This window comes from Sus scrofa, chromosome 15 (genome assembly GCF_054392235.1).
Source record: "Sus scrofa isolate SSC_HxYL_T2T_F1_AM1 chromosome 15, Sscrofa_HxYL_maternal_Yorkshire_Landrace_v2.0, whole genome shotgun sequence".
In the NCBI taxonomy this organism is placed as follows: domain Eukaryota; kingdom Metazoa; phylum Chordata; class Mammalia; order Artiodactyla; family Suidae; genus Sus; species Sus scrofa.
The window spans coordinates 86,033,935-86,059,313 of record NC_139397.1 but is presented as its reverse complement, the minus strand read 5'-3'; the positions used below and the strand labels follow the sequence as shown (position 1 = coordinate 86,059,313).

Genomic DNA, 25,379 nt, shown 5'->3' with positions numbered 1-25,379 from the left:
GGAATTTCAAAGAGACTTATTCCTTTTGAACAACACTCATTTTTTTTTTTATCCTAGCCCTTGATAAGTGAAGATGAAGGTAAATTTATTTTTAAATAATTTTCATGACTTTATGATGGCACCTTGTTCCATGTCAGCTTGCAGAAATCTGTCATCTATAAAGATTACTAAAAGATTTCTATATTAGGTATGTTTAAACTAATTTGACTTTAAAAGTTAGGAATCAGGAGATTGCAATTAAATGAGTATAATTAGATATTTCTTTATGACCAAGTGTTGCCACATATGACACAGTACTTTGACGACACTGAGGTTGAGGAAGGTTAAATGACAAACTATTAGTGACAGACTCAATACTAAGCCACATCTCTGATACCAACTCCTGCATGGTTTTCATTCTGTTGTCAATAAAGAAACCAAAATCAGTTCAAGGAAAAGCTCAAATACAAAAGTAACCTTTCTTCTCCCTTAGGAAAGCAACCACGTTCCACAGAAATTTTTAAAGACATTTTTCTCATGCTGTGTCATTTTCATTTAGCATTTGGGAAGAATCTTACCCATTCAATTCATGACAGGTGATGAGAGACAGGTGGATTACACATCCTGGGTATTTAAGGCTTGCAGTTAAGGACAAACTCTTTCCACACTGAAAAGTATAAAAGCTGTGATTATCCCGCAGCAGCCTAGAGTTGGAACTGACATAAAATGGTTGAAACCATTCATTCTATTTTTTGCCATCTACCATGAATTTAGAAAGCATAAAATAGATTGTTGATTGATTTTTAAGTAAAACAGAATAAATTCCCAAACCTGATTCATCACTTGATGAAAATAAAAAAAGAGCCTGTCCCACCACAAATCAGTTCTTTTTTAGAACTAGTAGGGAAAATGGCACAATTTTTTGGCAAGTCTGATAATTTAACTTATCTAGACTATACTTTCATAATAGCAGGAAATATAGTAACAATGTAATATTATGAATTTGAATTCAATGAAAAAACACAGCTATTAAAACACTTTTTGCCATTGATCAGACTAGGGAACCAATAACACAGATATACACTAAAAAAAATACACAATAACCTAAGTCATTTTTATGTTACTATAAGATCTAGAGTTTCTCCTTGTCTGGAAGCTCGGTATATCCATGAAATGAACTGTTAAGAATTAGAAGGCCATTTAGGGATAAGCTACTATGGAGACGAATAAGTATAGGGCAAGGGCAGGGGCAGGTGGGTGGTTTAGGGATAGGGAAAAATGTCACAGATAACTTTGATGATTATTTTAATGCCATGGTTGTAGACTGTTCTGCAAGATGACTGATACACTCATTATATTTTGTTGTTATTGCTTATATTTTCTATATTGATTTCTAAAAAGAGATTTTTGGCACAATGCAACATAAAATAACTGTTTTATGTTTCAAAATGTATGTAGCTGATTTCCTGAATTTTTGACAGTTTTGTCATATTTTCAGCAAACAGAATTTCTTCCCTTCCCTGGAAATTTGATCAGGGCCACTCCCTATGTCTGCCTTGTCTCCCTTCCCCTTCCAACCAGGTGACAGGCATGTGTGAATGTGCCCCTGAACTCAGCACTTTGAAGCCCATTCCTGACACTTCATAGTCAGTTGTAGTTCCAGCAAGTCAAGACCTTATTTAAATGCTTGAATTGTGAGGATGCTTGAAACCTCAACAGAGGAAATGACTGGAGGAATTGAAAGTAATTAGATTATGATAGTTGACACTAATATAGTGCTTACTAATTCTGGAAACTGTTCTAAGCATTTAATATAAATTAATTCATTTATTCCTTACAATAACCTGGAAGGTCAGTTCTTATATTAACCCCATAGATGAAGACTGAAGCACTGAAGGGTTACATTTTGCAAAGTCATGCAGCTCATCAGTGGCAAAGCCAGGGTTTAGAACAGAGGGAGTCTAGCTCCATTGTCCATACTTTTACTACACTACCACAGATGGAAAATTCAAGAAATAAATGAAAATTGTCTTAGAAGACTTAAGAGCAGCAGACTGGGAAAGGAAGTAAATATATTCTATATTGCTTCAGAAGATGCCCCAAAAGGATCCAATGCGAAAAGCTAAAAGGAAACAGAGTTTTGAGTTCTCGGCAACTGCTGATGGCCAGAACTTGTGTAGAAACCAGTGGTCAGTGATGCTGATAATCAAAACAGTGGTTGAGATAGGCAGAACTTCTTTCCCTATCCTGAAATTTTAGATGTCAGGGATATACCATAACATTGTCACCAGGATTTCTTTATTTGGAGAGTTAATAAGATGTGATAAAAGGAGGAGGGAAAGAAATAACGGGTCCTTGATTAATCTTATTGGCAAGCATCCCTGTTATTACTCTTTACCAAAAATATACTATATTCTGGCTCAAAGGTCTTAGTATAGACTTTTGATAGATATATAAAGTTGGCTTACTGAAAATTAGATTAAATGATGTTCCTAAGTTAAAATTTGTAGTGCAACATGAAAAGTACCACGTAATGTTTATACTTAAAAAATTACTAGAAGAAAAAAAATTGCTAGAAGAAATATTAAATATCTTGGTTGATTTTCTTAATCCCTTTCATTCACTTGCTTTCCTAACTCTCTAGCATTTTTTTTTTTTTGCAGGCAATTCTTATGCACGAAGCTAGACGTAATTAAATGTGCAGGATGAAAAGATGGCACAGGCACTGCTGGTACCCCCAGGACCTGAAAGCTTCCGCCTTTTTACCAGAGAATCTCTCGCTACCATTGAAAAACGTGCTGCAGAAGAGAAAGCCAAGAAGCCCAAGAGAGAACAAGACACTGATGATGACAACAAGCCAAAGCCAAACAGTGATTTGGAAGCTGGGAAGAACCTTCCATTTATTTATGGAGACATCCCTCCAGGCATGGTTTCAGAGCCACTGGAGGACCTGGACCCGTACTACATTAGTAAGAAAGTGAGTGTTGATTTCATCTTTCCAATAAGTCTTTAACTTTTAACTTTAATAAATACTTTGTTAGGGCTCATATGTATCACACCATAATTTTTCTACTGTTAACATTTTTATAATACTTTATATTTCCACTTACTTTTTTTTAAAGCACAATATAATAAGCAGAAACATTTATGAGAAATGAATTCAAGATCTGGCTACAATGAAGAGATATAAAGAGATGAACAATGTCTACAATTTCACAGTAATTGATATTTTTAAAATTAAAATTGACATCAACAAAGCAAAATATCTATTATTGCTGACATATTTAAGCACATAGTAGACAACAGAATAATAGCGATATGAAAGAAGAGTTATGCGACACATACTTTTTTTTTTGCTTTTTAGGGCCACACTCATAACACATGGAAAGTCCCAGTCAAGGGGTTAAATTGGAGATATAACTGCCACCCCATGCCACAGCCACAGCCACACTGGATCCTTAACTCACTGAGCAAGGCCAGGGATCAAACCTGCATTTTATGGATACTAGTCCGGTTCATTACCACTGAGCCACAACAGACATTCCCATATATGTATTTTTTCAGTTCTTACTTGGCTTGAGATTTCTTCACAATAGATTTGTATTCTAGAGGTTAATAAATAATCTTTTACTTAATATCTTCCTATACACTGAGAAACATTTTCACCCAAAGATGCTTTTTTTTTTCTTTTGATACCGTAACCTGGAATATGATTGTGAGCTTGTCTTAACCTTAATTTGTAACAGACTAGGTTCTGGAAAAGCTACATAATGTTATAACACCACCTTCAGAAAAAAACTATCAAGAACAGAAGGCAAAAAAAAAACCTCAAGTTTTTCCATCTATATATGATTTAAATCACAGTTATTACTATGCCTTCCTAATGCTGTAATAACCACAAAATTCTGTCAGAATTAGCTAGTTTTTGATGTTAAATCAGCTCTGCACTGTTTTATAGAACATTTTTTAAAATGGATGGTAGATTCTGTGCTTTCTAATTGGTATTTTGGTATTTTGCTATCTTGTAGCCACAATTTATATTTCACATTCACAAGCATTAAAATAGTTCCATGTAGAAACCAAAGATAAATTAATATCACCATCGAGTTATCAGCTTTAGATCAGAGGAGATATTGAGCATTTTCACTAGTTGAAGATAGCCTTTTAAAAAGGAATGGCTAAAGAAATCACATTCTTTAAGCAGCAGACAATTTATAAGATCAATGGTGGGTAAAGGAACTTATAATTAACCATCCAGACACGGCACTAGTCCTGTTCCTCTAAAAGAGTGCTTCTCAAACTACATGTGCATATGCATCCCTGGAAGATAAAATATAGATTTTGATTCTATAGATCTCAAGTGAGGTCACAGATCCTGCATTTCTAACAAGCCCTTGAGAGACTCATGCTTCTGGTACATGGGCCATACTTTGAGTAGCGACCCTTAAAATACCTTATTTAAAAGTTATAAAGCAAATTTAAACAAACAGGTCCTTTCTTTTTCTTTGAAACCAGTTCCATGAAAGGTGGCATATACTATATATTCATATATTTCTAAAAGTAATTTATTCTAGTACTTTACTATAAAATTTATGAAGAAAAATTTGAAATTTAGTTACTGTATTATTACACATCATGATGACAATGAGACATCCTCCAAGAAACTAGAAGAAAATTCTCCTCTGAAAATTATTGTTTCAAACTATATGTTTGCAGAGATGCCTTTAGGAGACAGGGGTATGACTTATACTCTAGTATGATTAAAAGCATTTGCTACTTAAAGAAAGTACCCTTAAGTGTCCAAAAGAAAGGGAATTGGTAAAATTAAGGGGGGAAAAAGAGAATAATAGAAATAAAACATTAGCATTTTCCCAGGGAGACAAATCTTTTAAAACAGAACTGAAAGCATTTTCCTCCCCAAATTGAGGTGACTTCATTGTTAAGGGGCTACACTGGGCTACCTAACGGAGATGTCATCAAACATCTGTATTACTTAAGTAGATTTATTTGGATCCCTAAGCAAAATGTATCTTATAATTTGTCTGTCCATAGCTTGATCTGCTTAAAAGGAAAGAATGTTATATTTATGCTATTGCAATCATTTCATCCCATGGGACAGTGATCTATCTGGTTATAATAAATAGATTCGCATTCTGACTTTATGTGAGGCTTTCAAGCTTGGTTGACGTGAGTTTGCTGCCAGGAAACAGAATTTTTACTGCCTCTCTGTCTGAGAACCAGACTTGAACCCTGATTTGTCCATAATAGCCATGACCCATCTTGAGAGATATCTAGGACTGTTTACTGTTGGCTACACTGCTTTCCTTTATGAAATGTCTATAAGGATGAAGACTGAGGTGCTACTGAAGAAAAGGGTAGTTTGCAATTTTTAGGATAGAAGGAGCTAATGTAAAAAACTCATGGAGAAGTTCTGGAATTTAAAATATGGTTTAGAGCTTGTTAATTATATGAAATAATACAGCTGAAAGGTGTTTTAAAACTTTAAAGCATTATGTATCTTCACTTCTGTTAATTAGTAACACATTTTGCATACCTAATTTAATCAAATGAGAAACATCGAAGTATCTTTTAATGGTACACAAATTAATCAGGTAAAACTTAAGAATAGGGACAGTAATAATAATAACAACACTTGCTATGCTCATACTGTGTCAGGTACTACTTGAGTGTTTCAACTGGCATAACTTATTTAATATTCAAATAACCAGCAAGGCAGGTACTGTGTTAACCTTATTTTATAGGTGGGGAAGTGAATCCTAAAGAGGTTAAGTAACTTGCCCAAAGTCACAAGTGGCAATTAGGATTTGAACTCAGGCAGTCAGGCTCTAGAGCTAGAGATCTTAACCACTAAGCAAAGCTATATATGGTATCTATTAATATAATAAAAGAAAATGTTAAAGGATGGTCATATAATTTTGAATTCTCTGATGGATATGGTTCTCCTCAGATATGTAAAGCTTACTCTTGCCTCAAGTAATAAAAATTTTAGTGAATATGTAAAATGTGTATTTACCTGGAAAAATGCAGCAAGTAGCATTTCAGAGTAGAAAATAACCAGTTTAGTGTAGTTCCAGATATAACATTCATCATCTTAGTAGCAATGTCACATCATTACATATCATTTCTTAGAAAATAGATTTTGGAATTGACACTATTTATCTCTCCCCTAATTATCTGTCATTCTTTCAAATAATTTTCAGTTTAGATACATCTGTCAATAACATAAGAGCCCCAAAATTCAAATGCCTTTCTTGTAATTTATTCATCATATAGTACATCAATATTTATTCCTCATCTCTTTCTTTTCTCTTTTTTCTTTTTTTTTTTTAGGGCCTCACCTGCAGCATGTGGAAGTTTCCAGGCTAGGGATCAAATGGGAGCTAGAACTGCCGGCCACAACCACAGCCACAGCCAATGTGGGATCTGAGCCAAGTCTGAGACCTACACCACAGCTCATGGCAACACTGGATCTTTAACCCATTGAGCAAGACCAGGGAGCAAACCTATGTCCTCATGGATATTAGTTGGATTTGTTTCCACTGCGCCACAACGGGAACTCCCATATTCCTCATTTCTGAGAACTCAAGATTTTAAGATTGTGTTCTTAAAGGCTGCTCTATTCCAGAACCAGTGAATTCTCTGAAGATGTCCTTGGCATGTCATTTTTAATCCCATTATTACTGTAAAGGCTTATTTTGCAGGAAGAGCAGAAGCTTCCATGTTTAGAGGGATAGTTCATTTCTGTTCACTCTGTTAGGGTATTTTTCAAAATAAAATCCTCTCAATGTTACAAGTGGCTTTTTCAGGGATATTTTCTATTAAAAAAAAGCATGAGTAAATGTACTTTAAATTATTGTTAATTTTACAAGTTTCTGCCATCATGGAATGTCTAAATGGATCTAGACTGTCCAACTTTAATATTAAATGATTTAATCCTCTGAATTCAAGAAAATCCTTTAATGCATTTGTGCTTCAAGGGCAGTCTTCCCATGGTCCACTGTCCCTGTGGATAATCTCAATGCTAATAAAGAACAGTTTACTTGCCCTCTTCATAAAATTGTTCAAATTTATAGAGCACAGTTCATGCAAAATAGTTTGTTAGGTAATAGTTAAGTCATAGTCTTGAATAAAAAAGGACAATGTGCAGAGCTCTTTTCTCTACCCTTTATACTTACAAGATAAATATTTTATATTTATAAAATATAAATATTATACTCACAATATACCTATTCAAATAGGACATGTTGCCAGTGAACATGAATATATGGATATAGACTTTTGTTAAAGAATAAAAATATTGAGTAAATGGTTATACAGAATAGATGTATCTTAAAGGTAAATGGCATCTTACAGGTAAACCTATATTTAATTAAAATGAGTGTTTATTTGAAAGTCACGCTATTAAGTACTGTGAAAAAAGTGGAGAAAAAGTAACTAACAGGCTCTTTAAGCCCAGTGATTTATAACAACTTCAGTGGAATAAACTCTACATGTAAATTGCTACTTGGTTGTAATTACAAGCAACATGCCAGTGTGTGTATATTAATATACTAAGACTTACTGGAAAAGGGAAACAATTAGGAAGTGATCAGAAGGCAGTATGATTTATCTGGAAAGACATGATGGAGATGATTTTGATAGCTGAGGACATTCTCAGAGCGTAGGTATTTACAACCATGACTGCATATTAGAATTACCTGACCCCCGACATTTTTTTAGCATACTGTTGTCTGTGCCCATCCTCCAGAAACTGATTAAACTGCTCTCTTGTGGATCCCATATATAGGCAATAAAAAAAAAAAAAACTAGGAGATTTTAACATGCAGATAGGACTAAGAACCTTTGCGGTAAGAGTGGGTCACTCTAAGCGGGACCTTACTGACAAGTCATTTATGGACCAAAAACAGGAGGAAGTTTGCATTACATGACCTCTCAGGTGCTTCCTTCCTCTAGAATTCTGTGACATTCATTTTCAGAATCAAGGGGAGAAGCTGACAGAGTAAGTGGGATTTGACAAGTGAATTGAATTGGCTGGATCACAGACACTTCGGTGGGAAAAAAATAAGATGATCCTAGGGAACCCAGTAGGTAATCATTTAGCTTAAATGGTAAAGTGATAATTACAGGTTTCAGGTCATAAGATTTTAGCTATGGAATGCCCTTTGAAGTGAGGTTTTTCAGCCTAATTCTTAATGCAGCTGTCCCTTCTCAGTATTTCCAGCAGATTGAGAGAATCAGCGAAACCAGGTTATTCAGCCTGTTGGGGTATTTTAAAGTAGGACAACTACCATAGGGAAAATACAAAGACTTCATAAACTTTGAAGTTAAAAGACTTGATGTAATTGAAATATTTATAAAAGATTATTTTAATAGCAGTATGCACAGAATAATCTGAAAATTTCTGCAGACAGATGGCAAGCTTTAAATAGAATTACAATCCGTAAGTTACCTTACAACATGGTAAAAATTTTGCATAGGATCATCAGTTTCTACTATGAAGTTGATACCTTCAACTTCAACTCTCAACTCTGAAGTTGATACAGATTAGATAATAGTATATCATATCTTTATCTGTAGCTACATGTTAACTTAGGGGAGAAGCATCTAACATGTTTATAGTTATGATACACAAACTGGTTTAAACAAACAAGTTCAAACAAATCAGGTAAAAAGTTTTTTATGTGTGTAAGTTCTTCAAATAAGCCACATGTCTAAACTAGTAATTTTTTCTCATTTTCTTTTTCAGACTTTTATAGTATTGAATAAAGGGAAGGCAATATTCCGATTCAGCGCCACCTCAGCCTTGTATATTTTAACTCCGCTAAACCCTGTTAGGAAAATTGCTATTAAGATTTTGGTACATTCATATCCTTTTCATGGGAATTGTCTAAGTGCCGTTTCTAGTAGCTGATTTCATAGAAAATTTCATTCTTTGAAAAATATATAATTTCCTTGAGAATAATGGTAATATCATTGTTTAATCTGTGGTACTCCTTGATTTTCTGCTATTTGTAATGAGATTATTATAGAATGACTATTATGATTCTAGAAGTAAAAATGCAGCAATGACAGTGAATGTATAAGTGAAACACACTGTGTAGTAGAAACAACAGCAAATCTCCTTCAAACTTTTATTAACCTCAGTTAGACTATATATAACCATTGCTAAAGAACCATATTCTCTTTTGTTTAGTATTATTATCTGTATTACCAAATGTTCAAACTTTTGTGCCATAATTGGTTTGTATCCTCATCACCTGGGTCCATCATGCCTTCCTCCCTCCCTTCTTCCCTCTTCTCCTTCTTTTCTTCCCTCTTTCTTTCCTTCAGGATATATTTATTAAACTACTATATGCCTATGTATCTGGTAAATAATATATATTTAAAAATCAAACCTAAAACTACTTACAATGATAGCCAAAAAGTATATTTAAAATGACATAATGGGTTTATAGATTTCAAGAGAATTTTCAAGAAGTGACAACAAAATAGAAAAGTGATCTTCATAAGCAGTATTCAAGAATGGACATGTTATACAAACAGATTCAAAACAGGCTAAACCTAAAAACTGAAAGAAACAAAAGAGACAGGGTTAACCTGGAGATACAGAAAACAGGACTGATAACCTTTTGAGGTACATTCAAATTCTCCCACTCTGTGGTTTGAAATTGGAAAGTATTTACTTTCTAAAATAAATCATTTACGTCAAAATAAAGACTTAGAGTGAAATATGGATTGAGATACTAAGAGAAATTACTACAGCTATTTCTTAGGGAGGTTTAAAAATAGTATTTGCTTCGGTATTGTGTGGACTAGCTACAGGAGGATAACTAGATGGCCTAATAAGTTCCCCATATATGCAAAATTTCCATTTGCTTCAAATAGAGATCTCTTTCTCCTGGATCCAGTTTTGTGAAGAAATTATGTAAAATAAAAAAGAGTAGACCAAGAATATATGACAAGCTTTTAAGTTTCTTATTGTTTTTGCCATTGCTTTAAAACAAATAAGAAAGATTAATTTTACAGGTAATTTGTATTGATGATTTCTTTTGTTTTTGTATTAGATCATTTATAAATGGCCATGATATTGTACTAGCATTTATTCCTTAACTATAATCTACTTTATTCAGCATGCTTATTATGTGCACTATTTTGACCAACTGTGTATTTATGACTTTGAGTAACCCTCCAGACTGGACAAAGAATGTAGAGTAAGTAGAAATGATTTCTTGGAATGAGAAATGCACACTTAAGTTCTCTAGCAATCTCCTTATAGTTATGGTCTAACTTAACGGTTTCCACTTTTTGAAGTTAGGCTAAACACTTCCGAGAAAAAGTTATTTCCATAAAATGAAAGAAAACAAGGGAAGTTCTTTGAAGGAGTTTTTCTCCTAAGAATAGGTATTTCTTCCAACAAATAACAGTATCTATTTAGGAAAAGTTGTTAATTGTATACACTAGCTGGTAAACTAAGCAAACACTTAGCATAAGAGTTAAGACTCAATCACGGTTATGCATTTTAGATAAAATACAATGATCATTTGAATGATTTCATAAATAAAATTATTTTATTCTAGTATATTACTGTTATAGCCTGATAAAATAGATGTAGGTGTTTAGCTTATCATTATGATTACGATTATGATTATTACTTTGGTCTTTTTAGGGCTACACCTGCAGCATATGTAAGTTCCCAGGCTAGGGGTCAAATCAAAGGTGCAGCTGCCAGTCTACACCACAGCCACAGCAACACGGGATCCAAGCCACATCTGTGACCTACACCACAGCTCATGGCAATGCCGGATCCTTAACCCACTCAGCGAGGCCAAGGATCGAACCTGCATCCTCATGGATACTAGCCGGGTTTGTTACTGCTGAGCTGTGACAGGAACTCCAGCTCTATTTTATTATATTAGGCATTTTGGTTATATGTTACATTTTTAACTTTAGGTATTTAAGTTACTTTGATATTTAGTTATATTTAGATACTTTGTTTGGACACAACATTTTTGCTAAAGCACCATAGATGTGTTCAGTAAAAGAAATAAAATGTCTTTGCAAAACCGTTTTCAAAATATAACAGGGCTTAAGGGGAAAACATGAATATGGACAGATTATTCAAAACTTATAAAGCCTTGTAATTAGTACACTAGTAAAAACAATAATAATACCAAGAAAAAGAAACTGGACCAGTTAAATCTCCATGGACATTTGTACCTAAAATCTCAGCCAGCAACCTCCCTGAAGTCACAGATCCTATGCCTTATCCTTGCTGCCTTGAAACAGAGACCCTGGGGATATTTGAATGATATCATCAAAATAAAACATTTTCCCCACTAGCACTAAAGAAGGAACTTCTGTCAATTTTTTGCATCAGTAAGGTTTTTAATTGTTAAGGATGTTTTATGTAAATGTGAAGGAAAAGGTGCCCCTGATTATTTCAGAACATCAATACGCTGGGGAAAACTGTGCTCTAATACAATATCTGCATTATAAAAACATTACTTCTCAATTTATCAGTAATGTGTAAGACTATTCATGACAAAGAAACATGCCTTTTAGTGAAACAAGTTGTTTAGGTTATAAAAGCCTGTATAACTTTATGTATTGTATAATACAATGATCAGGTATTTGTTTCAGTGGAAAAGAAAATTTTATTATGTTCTTATTGTTATATTTTTTAAAGTAATGGCCAATAGGAGATGATATTATAACAAATACTGCCACTTTTATTTGTTTTTTATAGACTTCTATGAGGATTTACAGCATTGTTCTAAGCCATTACTTGTCAGTGATTTAACACATTAAAGGCTTTTTTGATAGTTGATTGAAAATGCTCCCTAGAAATCATTTTAGTAGAGGAGTCAGTTCTTATATTCAGGCAGGCCATTTAACAGAATTCTCAGTTAACATTTATGATTTGGAGGTTAATAAATGGATATACTTATATAAAACTATTCTGCATGTACTTTTCCCTGCAGAATTTTTTGATGTATTTAAATGTGTATAAATTTATTTTTATAACATTATTAAATGACACCTAAAGTGGACACTTGAATATTATCATTTGGGTATGCAAATTCTTTTTTTTTTTTTTTTTGATCTTTTTGTCCTTTTAGGTCTGTATTTGCAGCATATGGAGGTTCCCAGGCTAGGTGTTGAATAGGAGCTACAGCTGCTGGCCTACGCCACAGCCACAGCAAAGCAGGATCTGAGCCGTGTCGGCAACCTACACCACAGCTCATGGCAACACCAGATCCTTAACCCACTGAGCGAGGCCAGGGATCAAACCCACATCCTCATGGATAGCAGTCAGGTTTGCTAACTGCTATGATGGAAATTCTGCAAGCTCCTCTTTTTAAAGTCATTTCTAGAGATGACTATCTCCATTATGAAGTCTTAGCTTTACTAAAGTTTTTGACTTAACACAGTTTAGTTGGAAAACTTTGCACGGGTTTCCTAATCAATTATCTCTAGTCACTTAAAAGCAAGGCAGCAGAAAAACAAGTAAAATATTAGTGGTTACAGCCAAAGGGGAAAAAAAATGCCAAACAAACAAATAGGAAACTCCCTAAGAACAGAATCCAGTGAAAAGAGAAGTCAGTTCTCACATGAAAATAGAAGTCATTGATAGCAGAAAGTGTTCTTGTACAAAGAAGTGGCATACTCAGAAGGCCAGAGGACCACAATGTATATAGTAAGAGTCCTATTATGTAAGGCAAGTCCCTTCTATAGACATCAAAATTAAAGAGGAAAAAAAAATCCCCTTATAACAGGGACAGAATCAACAATATGGTTAAGAGTCTAGTGCATGCAAAGCCAAGAAATATCAAAGTTCCCTTGATTCTCACTTGCCTATTCAATCTAGTTCAATAGATACGTCTGAACACCTGTTCTGTGTAAAGCTGTCTTGAACCTCTGAGACACTCTTCCTTGAGTAATTATCAACACTCACCATATACTCCAAATATCCCCACAAATTTTCATACTTTTCCAAAACCAGGAATAGGAGTAGGGACTGTCATCTTGTTCCTGGTTTCTGTGTAGATAAGTTAGAATTGCCTAAGCATAGACCATTGGGCACTAACCATTAATATGATAAAACATACATGAAAACTGTCCTTATGGCCTTTTGTAATGCCAGGTATCTTTTCAAACAGAAATGTCATGGTGATTATGTAAAATAGACAAAGATCCAGACTAAAACACAAGTAAAATAAGTGTGGCTTTATAAATTATCTCTTCCTAGTAAAGCCAACTATCTTCTAATAAGTAAAGATAGCCAATTATATTTATTCCTCATGAAATCAATTGAATTGTTTTAAAAAGGAGGATGCATATTCTTAGGAAGATTAGACATGAAGATTTCTGTGTATGGTATTAGATGTAACTAATCTAGCTTTTACATGTAATTTTCCAGCTTTCCCAGCACCATATATTGAAGAGACTATCTTTCTTCCACTGTATGTTATTGCCTCCATTGTCACAGATTAGTTGACCACAGGTCTTGGGTTTATTTCTGGGTTTCCTATCCTGTTCCATCGATCTATATTTCTGTTTTTGTGCCAGTACCGTATTGTTTTGATGGCTGTAGCTTTGTAATATTGTCTAAATTCAGGGAGCTTGATTCCTCCATTTTCTTTTTCTTTCTTTTTTTTTTTTTTCAATATTGCTTTTTTTTTCAGAGTCTCTTGTGTTTCCACACAAATTTTAAAATAATTCTGTTCTAGTTTTGTCATGAATGTCCTTGGTAATTTGATAGGAATTGCACTGAATCTATAGATTGCCTTGGGTAGTACATTTTGACAATATTGATTCTTCCAATCCAAGAGCATGGCATATATTTCCATCTGTTTGTATCATCTTTGATTTCTTTCAACATCTTATAGTTTTCATAGTATAGGTCTTTTGTCTCTTTAGGTAGGTTTATTCCTAGGTATTTTATTCTTTTTGATGTTATTGTAAATGGGGTGGTTTCTCTGATTTTTCTTTCTGATCTTTCATTATTAGTATATAGAAATGCAATTGATTTGTGTATTAATTTTGTAGCCTGCAACTTTGCCAAATTCGTTGATGAGCTCTAACAGTTTTCTGGTAACATCTTAAAGGTTTTCTGTGTATAGTATCATGTCATCTGCAAATGGCGATAGTTTTACTTATTCCTTTCCAATTTGGAATCTTTTTCTTTCTTTTTCTTCAATTGCTATGGCTAGGACTTCCAAAACTATGTTGAATAATAGTGGTGAAAGTGGACACCCTTGTCTTGTTCCTATCTTAGTGGAAATGTTTTCAATTTTTCACCATTGAGAATGACCTTAGCTGTGGGTTTTTCTTATATGGTTTTTTAATAAAATGTAGGTGAGGTAGGCTCCCTCTATGCCCACTCTCTGGAGAGTTTTTATCAGAAACAGGTATTTAATTTTGTCAAAAGCCTTTTATGCATCTATTGAGATGATCATATGATTTTTATTCATCAGTTCATTGAAGTAGTGTATCACATTGATAGATTTGTAGATATTAAAGAATCTTTGCATCCCTGGGATAAATCCTACTTGAAGATGGTGTATGATCCTTTTAATATATATTTGGACTTGGATTGCTACTATTTTGTTGAGGATTTTTGCATCTATTTCATCAGTGACATTGTCTGTAAATTTCTTTTTTTTGTGGTAAACTTGTCTGGTTTTGGTATCAGGGTGATGATGGCCTCATAGAATGAGCTTGGGAGTGTTCCTTCCTCTGCTATTTTTTGAAAGAGTTTCAGAAGAATAGGTGTTAACTCTTCTCTGAATGTTTGATAGAATTTACTTGTGAAGCCATCATGTCTTGGAGTTTTGTTTTATGGCGGGTTTTTAATCCTTTTCAATTTTGGTACTTGTGATTGGTCTGTTCATATTTTTAGTTTCTTCCTGGTTCAGTCTTGGTAGGTTGTGCCTTTTGTAAGAATCTGTCCATTTCTTCTAGGTTGTCCATTTTATTGGCATATAGTTGCTTATAGTAGTCTCTTATGATCCTTTGTATTTCTGTGGAGTCAGTTGTAATTTCTCTTTTTTTATTTCTAATTTTATTGATTAGAGTCCTCTCCCTTTTTTTCTTGATTAATCTGACTCAAGGTTTATCAATTTTGTTGATCTTTTCAAAGACCAAATTTTGATTTCATTGATCTTTGCCATTGTTTTCTTTTTCTCTATTTTATTTATTTCTGCTCTGACCTTTTTGACTTCTTTCCTTCTGCTAATTTTGGCCTTTGTCTGTCCTTCCATATCTAATTGTTTTAAGTGTAAGTTTAGGCTGTTTATTTGAGCTTTTTCTTCTTCCTTGAGGTAAGATGTTATTGCTATAAATGTTCTTCTCAGAACTGCTTTGTTGTGTTCTATAGGTTTTGAGTTGTTTTTTAAAGACCTAAATATAAGGACACATACTATAAAACTCCTAGAGGAAAACACAGGCAGAATGCTCTTTGACATAAATCACAGCAACATCTCGTTTGATATACACCTCTTAGAACAGTGATGATAAAGACATAAATAAACCAATGGGACTTAGTTAAACTCAAAAGCTTTTGCACATCAAAGGAAACCATTTAAAAAAATGAAAAAACAACCCAGAAAATGGGAGAAAATCTTTGCAAACAATGCAACAGATAAGGGCTTAATCTCCAAAATATGCAAACAACTCATGCAACTCAACAACAACAACAACAAACAACCCAATTGAAAAATAGGTGGGACCTAAATAGACATTTCTACAAAGAAGACATATGGATGGCCAACAGGCATATGAAAAAATGCTCAACATCACTAATTATTAGAGAAATGAAAATCAAAACTGCAATGAGGTACCACCTCACCCCTGTCAGAATGGCCATCATTAACAAGTCAACAAATAACAAATGCTGGAGAGGGTGGAGCGAAAAAGGTACCCTCCTTCACTGCTGGTGGGACTGTAAATTAGTACAATCACTATGGAAAATGGTATGGAGGTACCTCAGAAAACTAACTATAGAACAATCATATGACCCAGCAATCCCATTCTTATGATGATCCATCAATACTACTCCTGGACCTAATCCAGACAAAACTCTCATTGAAAAAGATACATGAACCCCTATGTTCATCACAGTGCTATTTACAAGAGTCAAGACCTGGAAACAACCTAAATGCCTATAGACAGATGAATGGATTAAGAAGATGTGGTACCTATACACAATGGACTATTACTCAGCCTTAAAAAAAGAAAAAATGCCATTTGCAGCAACGTGGATGGGACTAGATTCTCATACTAAGTAAGCCAGAAAGAAAAAGACAAATACCATATGATATCATTTATTTGTGGAACCTAAAATGTGGAGCAGATGATCCTATCTAAAAAAAACATAAACAAACCATGGCCAAGAAGAGTAGACTTGAGGCTCCCAGGGTGGCTAGTTGGGAAGGGAGGGATTGGGATGGACAGGCATTTGGGGGTTTTTTGGATGCAAACTGTTATATTTGGAATGGATGGGCACTGGGGCCCTACTGTACAGCACAGGGAAATGTGTGCGATTGGGTCACTTTGCTGTACAACAGAACATGAAGAAACACTGTACATCAACTATACTTTAATTAAAAAAAATTCTTCATACATTTTCCTCTGATTTGTTACCTCATAAGAGAGAAATTTCTACAGAAAAAAATAGAAAAATAACTCATTTTTCACATATAAAATACTAGTAGACTGGAAAATATAATTAGTTTTAATGAAAGTAAATTAAATCTTTGTGGCTTGAGTGAAGAACTGATGAAGAACAAACTTAGATTTTACTTTTATAAAGAATCCAATGTTGAAAAACAAGTACTCTCTCCCACCTATTTTTGGAAGAAACAAAAATAACTTATATTGTCGACACTGAAAGGAGAGAGAGCTATAAATGCACTACTAAAGAGCAAATGGAAAAGTCTTTCACCATTTTGGAGGCTGAAATTTGAATCTGAGCATGTTTAAATGATTTGGCCCAATTGCATAGAGATAGTTTATGGATGCAAGTTTAAAGTCAGGAATTTTGTTACCCCTGAATTTTGGTAATTTTGATGATTGTGTTAAAATACACATATACTCTAATGAATTGAAAGTTTTTTTGGTGGAGATACACACACACACACACACACACACACACACACACACACACACACACAGCCACATGTAGCTACTGAAACTTGAAATTTGGCTAGTCTTAATTGTTGAAATGATAATATTTTAATATATTTAAATAAAATGCAATATGGTAATTGTTTTCTCATTCCTTCCTACTTTTTTACTTGGTTCAAGCAATTTCAAAACTACGTATGTTGTTTGTATTATATTTCAATCAGACAGTGTTGCTCTAGAGTATCAAGCTTGATGATTATCTATAAAACACAAGTAACTATTACTCTAAAACCTAAATATCTAAACAAGATCAGATTCTTTGTGGAAGATATTATTTCTTCAGTTTAACCATACTTAAGCTCATAAGATTAAACTACTAGAATTTTTGTAAGTGGAAATAGGAACAAGATCTTAGAACTGAAAAACCACAAAATGATAGAATCTGCTATGTTTGGAAATATATATTTTAACAGTTCAAACAAGATTATTAATTTTTGTTTGGATGATTTTCCTAGGTACACATTCACTGGAATCTATACCTTTGAGTCACTTATAAAAATCTTGGCAAGAGGGTTTTGCTTAGATGATTTTACATTCCTTCGTGATCCATGGAACTGGCTGGATTTCAGTGTCATTGTGATGGCGTGAGTATTTTTGAAAACATGTTAAGCTCAAAGGAATGAAAACAGTTGCAGTATAAACCAGGTAGCTGTGACATATTTTAAATGTATAGTTGTTTGTTAGTCAAATTAACCATATGCTTCATACAGTTTTAGGCTACATATTAGAATACATATTGCGAGGTAAATATATGTTGTAAATAAGCAATAAATTGAATTACTTTCGTGTCATATAGTCTTCCACCTCATCAAAATAAAGTTATTCATTGACTACAATTTAATACCAGCTGTACTTTGTATGCTTTTGCAAACAAACTTGTTGTATTAGTGATAACTCCACTGAAATAAGCAACAAAATTTTATTCCTTAAAGGCAGCATTTAGCATATGGCACCTTAAAATCTATAGCAATTCCATAAAACCCAAGGGGCTCTGTGTGCCAAACCAACCCACCTTTCATTCTTTATTTAGTATAAACTTTGCCAAAACTATCAGTAACTCTGATTTAATTCTACAGGTATGTAACAGAATTTGTAAGCCTAGGCAATGTTTCAGCCCTTCGAACTTTCAGAGTCTTGAGAGCTCTTAAAACTATTTCTGTAATTCCAGGTAAGAAGAAACTGGAGTAAGATGGTAGGCCCCTTACATATCCAACTTTCCTTTTGTGTTATTGTGTTTGTGTGTGAACTCCCTATTACAGATATGTGACAGAATTTGTGGACCTGGGCAATGTTTCAGCATTGAGAACATTCAGAGTTCTCCGAGCATTGAAAACAATTTCAGTCATTCCAGGTGAGAGCTAGGTTAAACACGGAGGCTGATTTTCAATACATTTTAATAATACTGAGGTTGAACCTATACTTAAAACATTAGCCTTGTTGCTAATTATTTTTGTTTGTCATCTTCAAGAATGCCAAATGAAATTACATGCTTATTTAAAAAGTCAGCCTTTGAGTTTAACAGAGAATTGCATGAGGTGTTTATCAAAAATACTAGTTTTGCTCTTTCTCACCCACTTTTTTTTGCATTTATGATATAATGTTTTCCCTTTTACATTCTAAAAAAAGCTTTGCAACCACAGCTTTACTAACTGATTTATATTTTACCATTTACTGCAGCTCTATTTTGAAAATGGATCTCTTCTTATAAAGGAGAAAAGATTATTATTGAACAGCATGTACATGGCATGGAATTTTTTATTATTTTAAAATTCTTTTCTCCTCTAAATCATTGCTGCTTGGAGGCTAGTATCTAAAAATGGTTGGAAAGAAACAGCCTCATGAAACACAAAATCTGAAGTGAAAAATAATTGCAAGTTTATCTTTACATGTTTGTCTCAGCATATTAAACCACACATAAAAATACTTCCTGCCTAGATATTTACACTTTTACTTCAAACCTCCAGAAAGCACACTGTTCATAAATAAAATCTGCTTTTCATCCATTTCCCAAACCATCTGGCTGTCCATAAAGCTTTGGTGTCTAAACAGCCAAGCAGTTTTGTGAGGAAAAAGAATGTGTGTGACTGTTAAGAAGACATCGCGGCTTGTGTCACTCTTCATCAGCTGACTTATCCTTCTCTCTCTTTCCTCAGGTTTAAAGACCATTGTGGGGGCCCTGATCCAGTCTGTGAAGAAGCTCTCTGATGTCATGATCTTGACTGTATTCTGCCTGAGTGTGTTTGCTCTAATTGGTCTGCAGCTGTTCATGGGCAACCTGCGGAATAAATGCTTGCAATGGCCCCCAAGCGATTCTGCTTTTGAAACCAACACCACCTCCTTTTTTAATGGCACAATGAATTCAAACGGGACATTTGTTAATGTAACAATGAGCACATTTAACTGGAAGGACTACATTGAAGATGACAGTAAGAAATATTGCTCCATCATTAATCTTCATGTTGCTGAATGAGTTTTCAGCCATAAATACTTGAGGCTGTGGGCTTGAAGCCATATTTGTAAATTACTTTATTGGTATCCATTTTGGAAATAACTGAGATAGAAAAATTCTCATTTGTTCCTAATATCAATAGGATTGATACGAAATAGTTTATTCTTTATATTAACAGGTCACTTTTATGTTTTGGATGGACAAAAAGACCCTTTACTCTGTGGAAATGGCTCAGATGCAGGGTAAGGAACACCTTTTTTTTAAGATGTAGAACATTTTGAGAAAAAAAGTAAATAGGAAAAAATAAACACAGGTAGCTTTACATGTGTATAACAGAGTTCTGTTACCTACCTAGGAAGTACCTTCTGTGTCTTCTTGGATTGGTATAGATTCTAAACTCACAGCCATTAAAATCATCCCTTTGGGTGAAGACCTTTTCACTAGAATTCCACAATTAAGATGTGCTTAAATTACTGCTTCAAGTGTGAAGGCCCATGGTCTATCGGCCCAGAGCCTGTCTTGTGTGTAAACTCATCAGAGTTATTTAAGAATTATAGGGAAGGAAGAATAAGATGGGTACATTTTGATTAGTGTGAGGATGTGCTGATGGGATGAATTCTGCTGTGGCTGGAAAAAAATCCAGACTGTAACATGGTCTTTAGGGTGCAAACCCAGTTGGGAAACTGCTTTGAGTGATTAAGGTATTCTTGAAATAGCATGAAACTCTGTGTGCAAGGGAGCCGTGTGGTAGGTGTATGGTAAAGGCATGTTTTGAGTCTGAGTCTGCATATTTTACAGTTCTTTTTTGTCACATTCTACAATAGGAGATGTTGTAATATCTTAGACATCTTGATAGTCTCTCATACTTAACATATTTTTCCAAGAGTATCATAAATAAATTTTAAGTCAGGGTAAAGAGGTGATTTTTTTTAGAAGCCAAAGGATATCAACAGTAAGTGACTCTTAGACCCCAGAACTTAGAACATATTTTGAGTCATCCCAGAAAGTGGGAAAGTGGTGTGGTCATTAAGATATAAGAGAGTTACTGAAACCATACACAAGTCACAGAGATGGACTCTGGGGTAATGTTTTTCCTGACAGTTTTCCCAAACTTTGTTAGGAGAGTATAGTGAATAAGAGGACAGGTTCTACAGTTCATATATTGTGGGATCAAATCCTAACTCCACCATTTACAACCTCTTTGACCTTGAAAGTGTGTCCAAAGCACTCTGCATTTGAGTTTACTTATTTCTAAAATTAAGAAAGCAATGTCTCTCCCTTGGGGTTATTATGGTGATTAATTACTTAATATATATAAAGCACCTGGTCCATCATAAATATTTACTGCATGTTAGCTATTGTTTTTATTATGATGGTTAATGTAAAAGCCTATACAAATTTTTGAATTAGGCTGGTTAATGCATGCTTTACTTTAGCCCTATCAAACCATAATAATCACCTCCTTTTATTGAGTACCTATTATGGGTACATGGCATACCTATCAGATGACTAAAATAAAATTAAAAAAAACTAAGAATACCAATCTCTATTAAAGATGAAGAACAAGAGGAATTTTCGTTAATTGATAGCTGGAATGCAAAATAGTACAGCAAATATAACTCGGCAGTTTCTTGATAAAATAAACACAGTCTTACCATACAATTCAGCAACTGCCCTACTAGATATTTAGCCAATTAATCTGAAAATATATATCCACACAAAAACTTCATGCAAATATTTATTTATAGCAGCTGTATTCATAATGACAATAAACTGGAAGCAATCAAGATGTCCTTCAAGAGGTGACTAGATAGGAGTTCCTGTTGTGGCTCAGTGGTTAACAAACCCGACTAGCATCCATGAGGACATGGGCAATCCCTGGCCTTACTGAGTGGGTTAAGGATCCTGCATTGCCATGAACAGTGGTGTAGGTCACAGATGCAGCTCAGATCTCGAGTTGCTGTGACTGTGGTGTAGACCGGCAGCTATAGCTCCCATTCAATCCCTAGCCTGGGAACCTCCATATGCCATGGGTGCAGTGCTAAAAAGACATAATAGACAAAAAAAAAAAAAGAGGTGAATAGATAAACAAATTGTTATATACTCATACAATGAAATATTACATAATAATAAAAATAATAATAAAAATATTACATAATAATAAAAACAATGAAATATTACATAATAATAAAAATAATGAGCTATCAAACCATTAAAACATTGATGAATCTTAGATTCACATTAATTAGTGAAAAAAAAAGCCAATCTGAAAAAGCTACATTCTGTATAATTTCAATTACATGACATTCTGAAAAAGATAAACAACAAATATGATAGAAAGATCAGTGTTTTCCAGGGGTTCATAGGGCTTGGCTGGATGATTCACAGGGTTTTTTTTTTTTTTTTTTTCTTAAGGGTGGAGAAATTACTCTGTATGACTCTGAAATGGTTAGACATTAAGCATTGGTCAAATTCACAGAACTTTACAGCACAAAGACTGAACAGTATATGCAAAAAAAATTTTAAACATGTGTGAGGTTAGAGGATCCCAGGTTGAAATACAGACTGGGACAAAGATTTATAAATATATCTGAAATGTATAAAATAACCTCACTGAAGGTGGGGAATAGGTGTTAATCTAAGTAACTTCAGAAATGAGTGGAGCCCATAAGACTAAAAGCAAAAGGAACTGTACTCCATTTGATAAAGTTGTTTACTAGGACGATATGAATTAACAATCCTGAAACAATTATGCATGTATACTGGTACTGAACAATTAAGTATACACATAGCAAATGACAGAAGCCACATTTCTCACTTTTAGAGTGAGGAGCTACAGATAAGCAAAAGGAGGAGTCTGGAATGATCCTGTAGTAATTAAATAAAGTTGGAGAAATGAAGATGACCTCATGTTTAGCTTAATCTAGGTGGCTACATATAGAAATATATATGTGGTATTAGAAACCAGGATCTAGGTTCTGTGTTTATTGCCAAGGCAGTATAATTGCTTCTAGACCTTCAGCTGAGAGAGTGAGGAGATATATGTGTATACACAAACATATCACACATTTTTCTTTTTTTTTTTTTTTTTGGCTTTTGGCTTTTGTCTTTTTAGGGCTGCACCTGCGGTATATGGAGGGTCCCAGGCTACGGGTCTAATAGGAGCTACAGCTGCCAGCTTACACCACAGCTCCGGGCATTGCCAGATCCTTAACCCACTGAGTGAGGCCAGGGATCGAACCTGCAACCTCATGATTCCTAGTCAGATTCGTTTCTGTTGCACCACAGCGGGAACTCCACATTTTTCTTGATTTCTAATACCACTCTTCAATAAAAGAGCAAAGGCTCCTTGGAGAAATGGCTGATTCTAGGACTGTGGCAGGAAATATAAAAGATGAGCCTGGGAGTTCCCACTGTGGTTCAGTGGGTTCAGAATCAAACCAATATCCATGAAGATATGGGTTCGATCCCTGACCTTGCTCAGTGGATTAAGGATCCAGCATTGCTGCAAGCTATGGCATAGCCTGCTGGTGTGGTTCCGATCTGGCATTGTTGTGGCTGTGGCATAGACTGGCAGCTGTAGCACCAATTTGACCCCTAGCCCAGGAACTTCCATATGCCACACTTGCAGCCATAAAAAAAAAAAAAAAAAAGATGAGCCTGGAGCATCTTGTAGTGCCAGAATGTAAGACAGAGATACAGGAGTCAACTGAAAAAGCTCCCAATGGCCAAAACTGGAACAATTTAAGCAAAAAAAAAAAAAAAAAAAAAAAAAAAAAAAAAAATCACAGTAATTATATTTATAACCTATAAATATAATTGTATTATAATTCAAAGTATAAAATGAATATCCATGAGTATGCACTCATATAAATAACTGATTGAATAAATATATAAATAAACGAGAGAAAACAGATAAATCTCACACAGAAGAGTTCCAAATAACTTATGTACATACTGTATCCTTAAGAAGACAGATCATATTCCAAGCTCCTTATGTGTAGGTTGCACATAGTGACTTTATTTCAAAAAATGCAGCATGGAAAAAAGAAGGAATAAGAGTAAATTTAGATTGGAGAAAACTGACAAACCCTATCTCAAGTCAGATGATGAAAATTAGCATCAACAATGCTACGTTATATTGAGAGCACATACCCTTGATATGATGTTAGGATAATAATACTTTATGTCTGTGGTCTTCCTCCCCCAAATCCATAACCTAAGTATCTAATCATGAGAAAAACATCAGATATATCCCAAACGAAGGACATTCTTCAAAAACCTGACCAGTACTCCTCAAAAGTGTCAAGATAGTTAAAAACAAGGAAGTCCGATAACTGTCACAGCCAAGAGGAACCTAAAGAGACACAATGACTAAATATAATGTGGTGTCTTGGATGGGCTCTTAGAACATAAAAAGATATTCGGGGAAAACTGAGGAAATATGAATAAACTATGGACTTTGGTTAATAATAACTTATCAATATTGATTGAAATGTACCGTACCAACTTAAGATGTTAATAATATGGGAAACTGCACAAGAGATATATGGAAAGTCTTTGTACTCCCTTTGCAATTGCTCTGCAAATCTAAAATTGTTCTAAAATGTAAGTTTATTTTAGAAAATTTTACAGAAGTGACTTACAAAGTAACTCAAGTGGTTCCCTACCCTTTGGCTGTTTTCTGGTTTTTCATTTTTAATCACTGATTCTTGCTACTTTGAAACAAGAGATATATTGACAGTGTCAGAGGTGTGTGGTTGCTGCCATTCTGCCATTCTAAATGTCTATAAACTTTGCATCTAAGTTTTCTATTGACTCTCCTAATAAATTTCATCTGATAACAATTTCACTATGAGCAATCACCTGAAGTATTCTGGAAAAGAAGGCAAGAAAATTCATCACAGAGAGCAATCTGGGTTTTGACAATGTCTATATATCAACATGGGTTGAAACAGATATAATTGTTATGCTGACTCCAGCTCTATTTCTCTCTTGCAGCCAGTGTCCGGAAGGATACATCTGTGTGAAGGCTGGTCGAAATCCTAACTATGGCTACACAAGCTTTGACACTTTTAGCTGGGCTTTCTTGTCTCTATTTCGACTCATGACTCAAGACTACTGGGAAAACCTTTATCAGCTGGTATGTGTCTTAGTTCCTTTTCGCTGCTATAATAAAATGTCACAAACTAGGTAGCTTCTAAATAACAGAAATGTACTGCTCATGTTTTTGGAGGCTGGGGAGCCCAAGATCAAGACACCAGCATACTGCATTCTGACAAGAGCCCTCTTCTTGTTTCATAAGCTTACACCTTCTTGCTGTGTCATCACCAGGAGGAAGAGCTTAGGGATCTCTCTGAAGGCTCTTTTTATTAGGCACTAATCCCATTCATGAGGGCTCTACTCTCATGACCTAAGCAACTTCCAGAGGCTAGACCTTCAAATACCTTCACATTGGGCATTAGATTTTGGGAGGACACAATCATTTAGAGCACATGAGCAAGGTTCAAATTAATATGGGGAATTAAAATTTATGAACATACATGAAATGACAAATATAATACTCTAGAATAATATAATACTCTAGAATATAGAGAAGGGCCCAGAATAAAGCAGTTGTGCCTGGGAACCCAGTTGTTCATTCAGTCAGTACAAGCATACTGAGATACTTCAATGAAAAGCATTCAGCTATGGACTATGGAGGATGCAAAGAATGTTTATAACTTTGAATTTATAATGTAGT

The 25,379-nt window shown here is 34.4% G+C and overlaps 2 protein-coding genes across 41 annotated transcripts in view; both read left to right on the top strand.

Annotated features, from left to right (window-relative positions):
* TTC21B (tetratricopeptide repeat domain 21B) overlaps positions 1 to 25,379 on the top strand; it is an 875,896-nt gene that overhangs the window by 711,493 nt on the left and 139,024 nt on the right. The window lies entirely within an intron of this gene.
* The window catches only part of SCN3A (sodium voltage-gated channel alpha subunit 3), a 106,834-nt gene that overhangs the window by 23,460 nt on the left and 57,995 nt on the right, over positions 1 to 25,379 (top strand). For 20 of the 40 annotated variants that reach the window (XM_084999317.1, XM_084999310.1, XM_084999304.1 and 17 more), the window contains 8 exons: positions 2,643 to 2,956; positions 8,747 to 8,865; positions 10,122 to 10,211; positions 17,643 to 17,771; positions 18,447 to 18,538; positions 19,341 to 19,613; positions 19,815 to 19,878; positions 24,638 to 24,779. In XM_084999317.1, coding sequence (XP_084855443.1) covers positions 2,693 to 2,956; positions 8,747 to 8,865; positions 10,122 to 10,211; positions 17,643 to 17,771; positions 18,447 to 18,538; positions 19,341 to 19,613; positions 19,815 to 19,878; positions 24,638 to 24,779 — 1,173 coding nt within the window. In that variant the 5' untranslated portion in view covers positions 2,643 to 2,692. Of the gene's footprint in view, positions 1 to 2,642; positions 2,957 to 8,746; positions 8,866 to 10,121; positions 10,212 to 17,642; positions 17,772 to 18,263; positions 18,356 to 18,446; positions 18,539 to 19,340; positions 19,614 to 19,814; positions 19,879 to 24,637; positions 24,780 to 25,379 lie in introns of all 40 variants that reach the window. The other 20 variants (XM_084999316.1, XM_084999309.1, XM_084999303.1 and 17 more) reach the window with 1 other exon arrangement.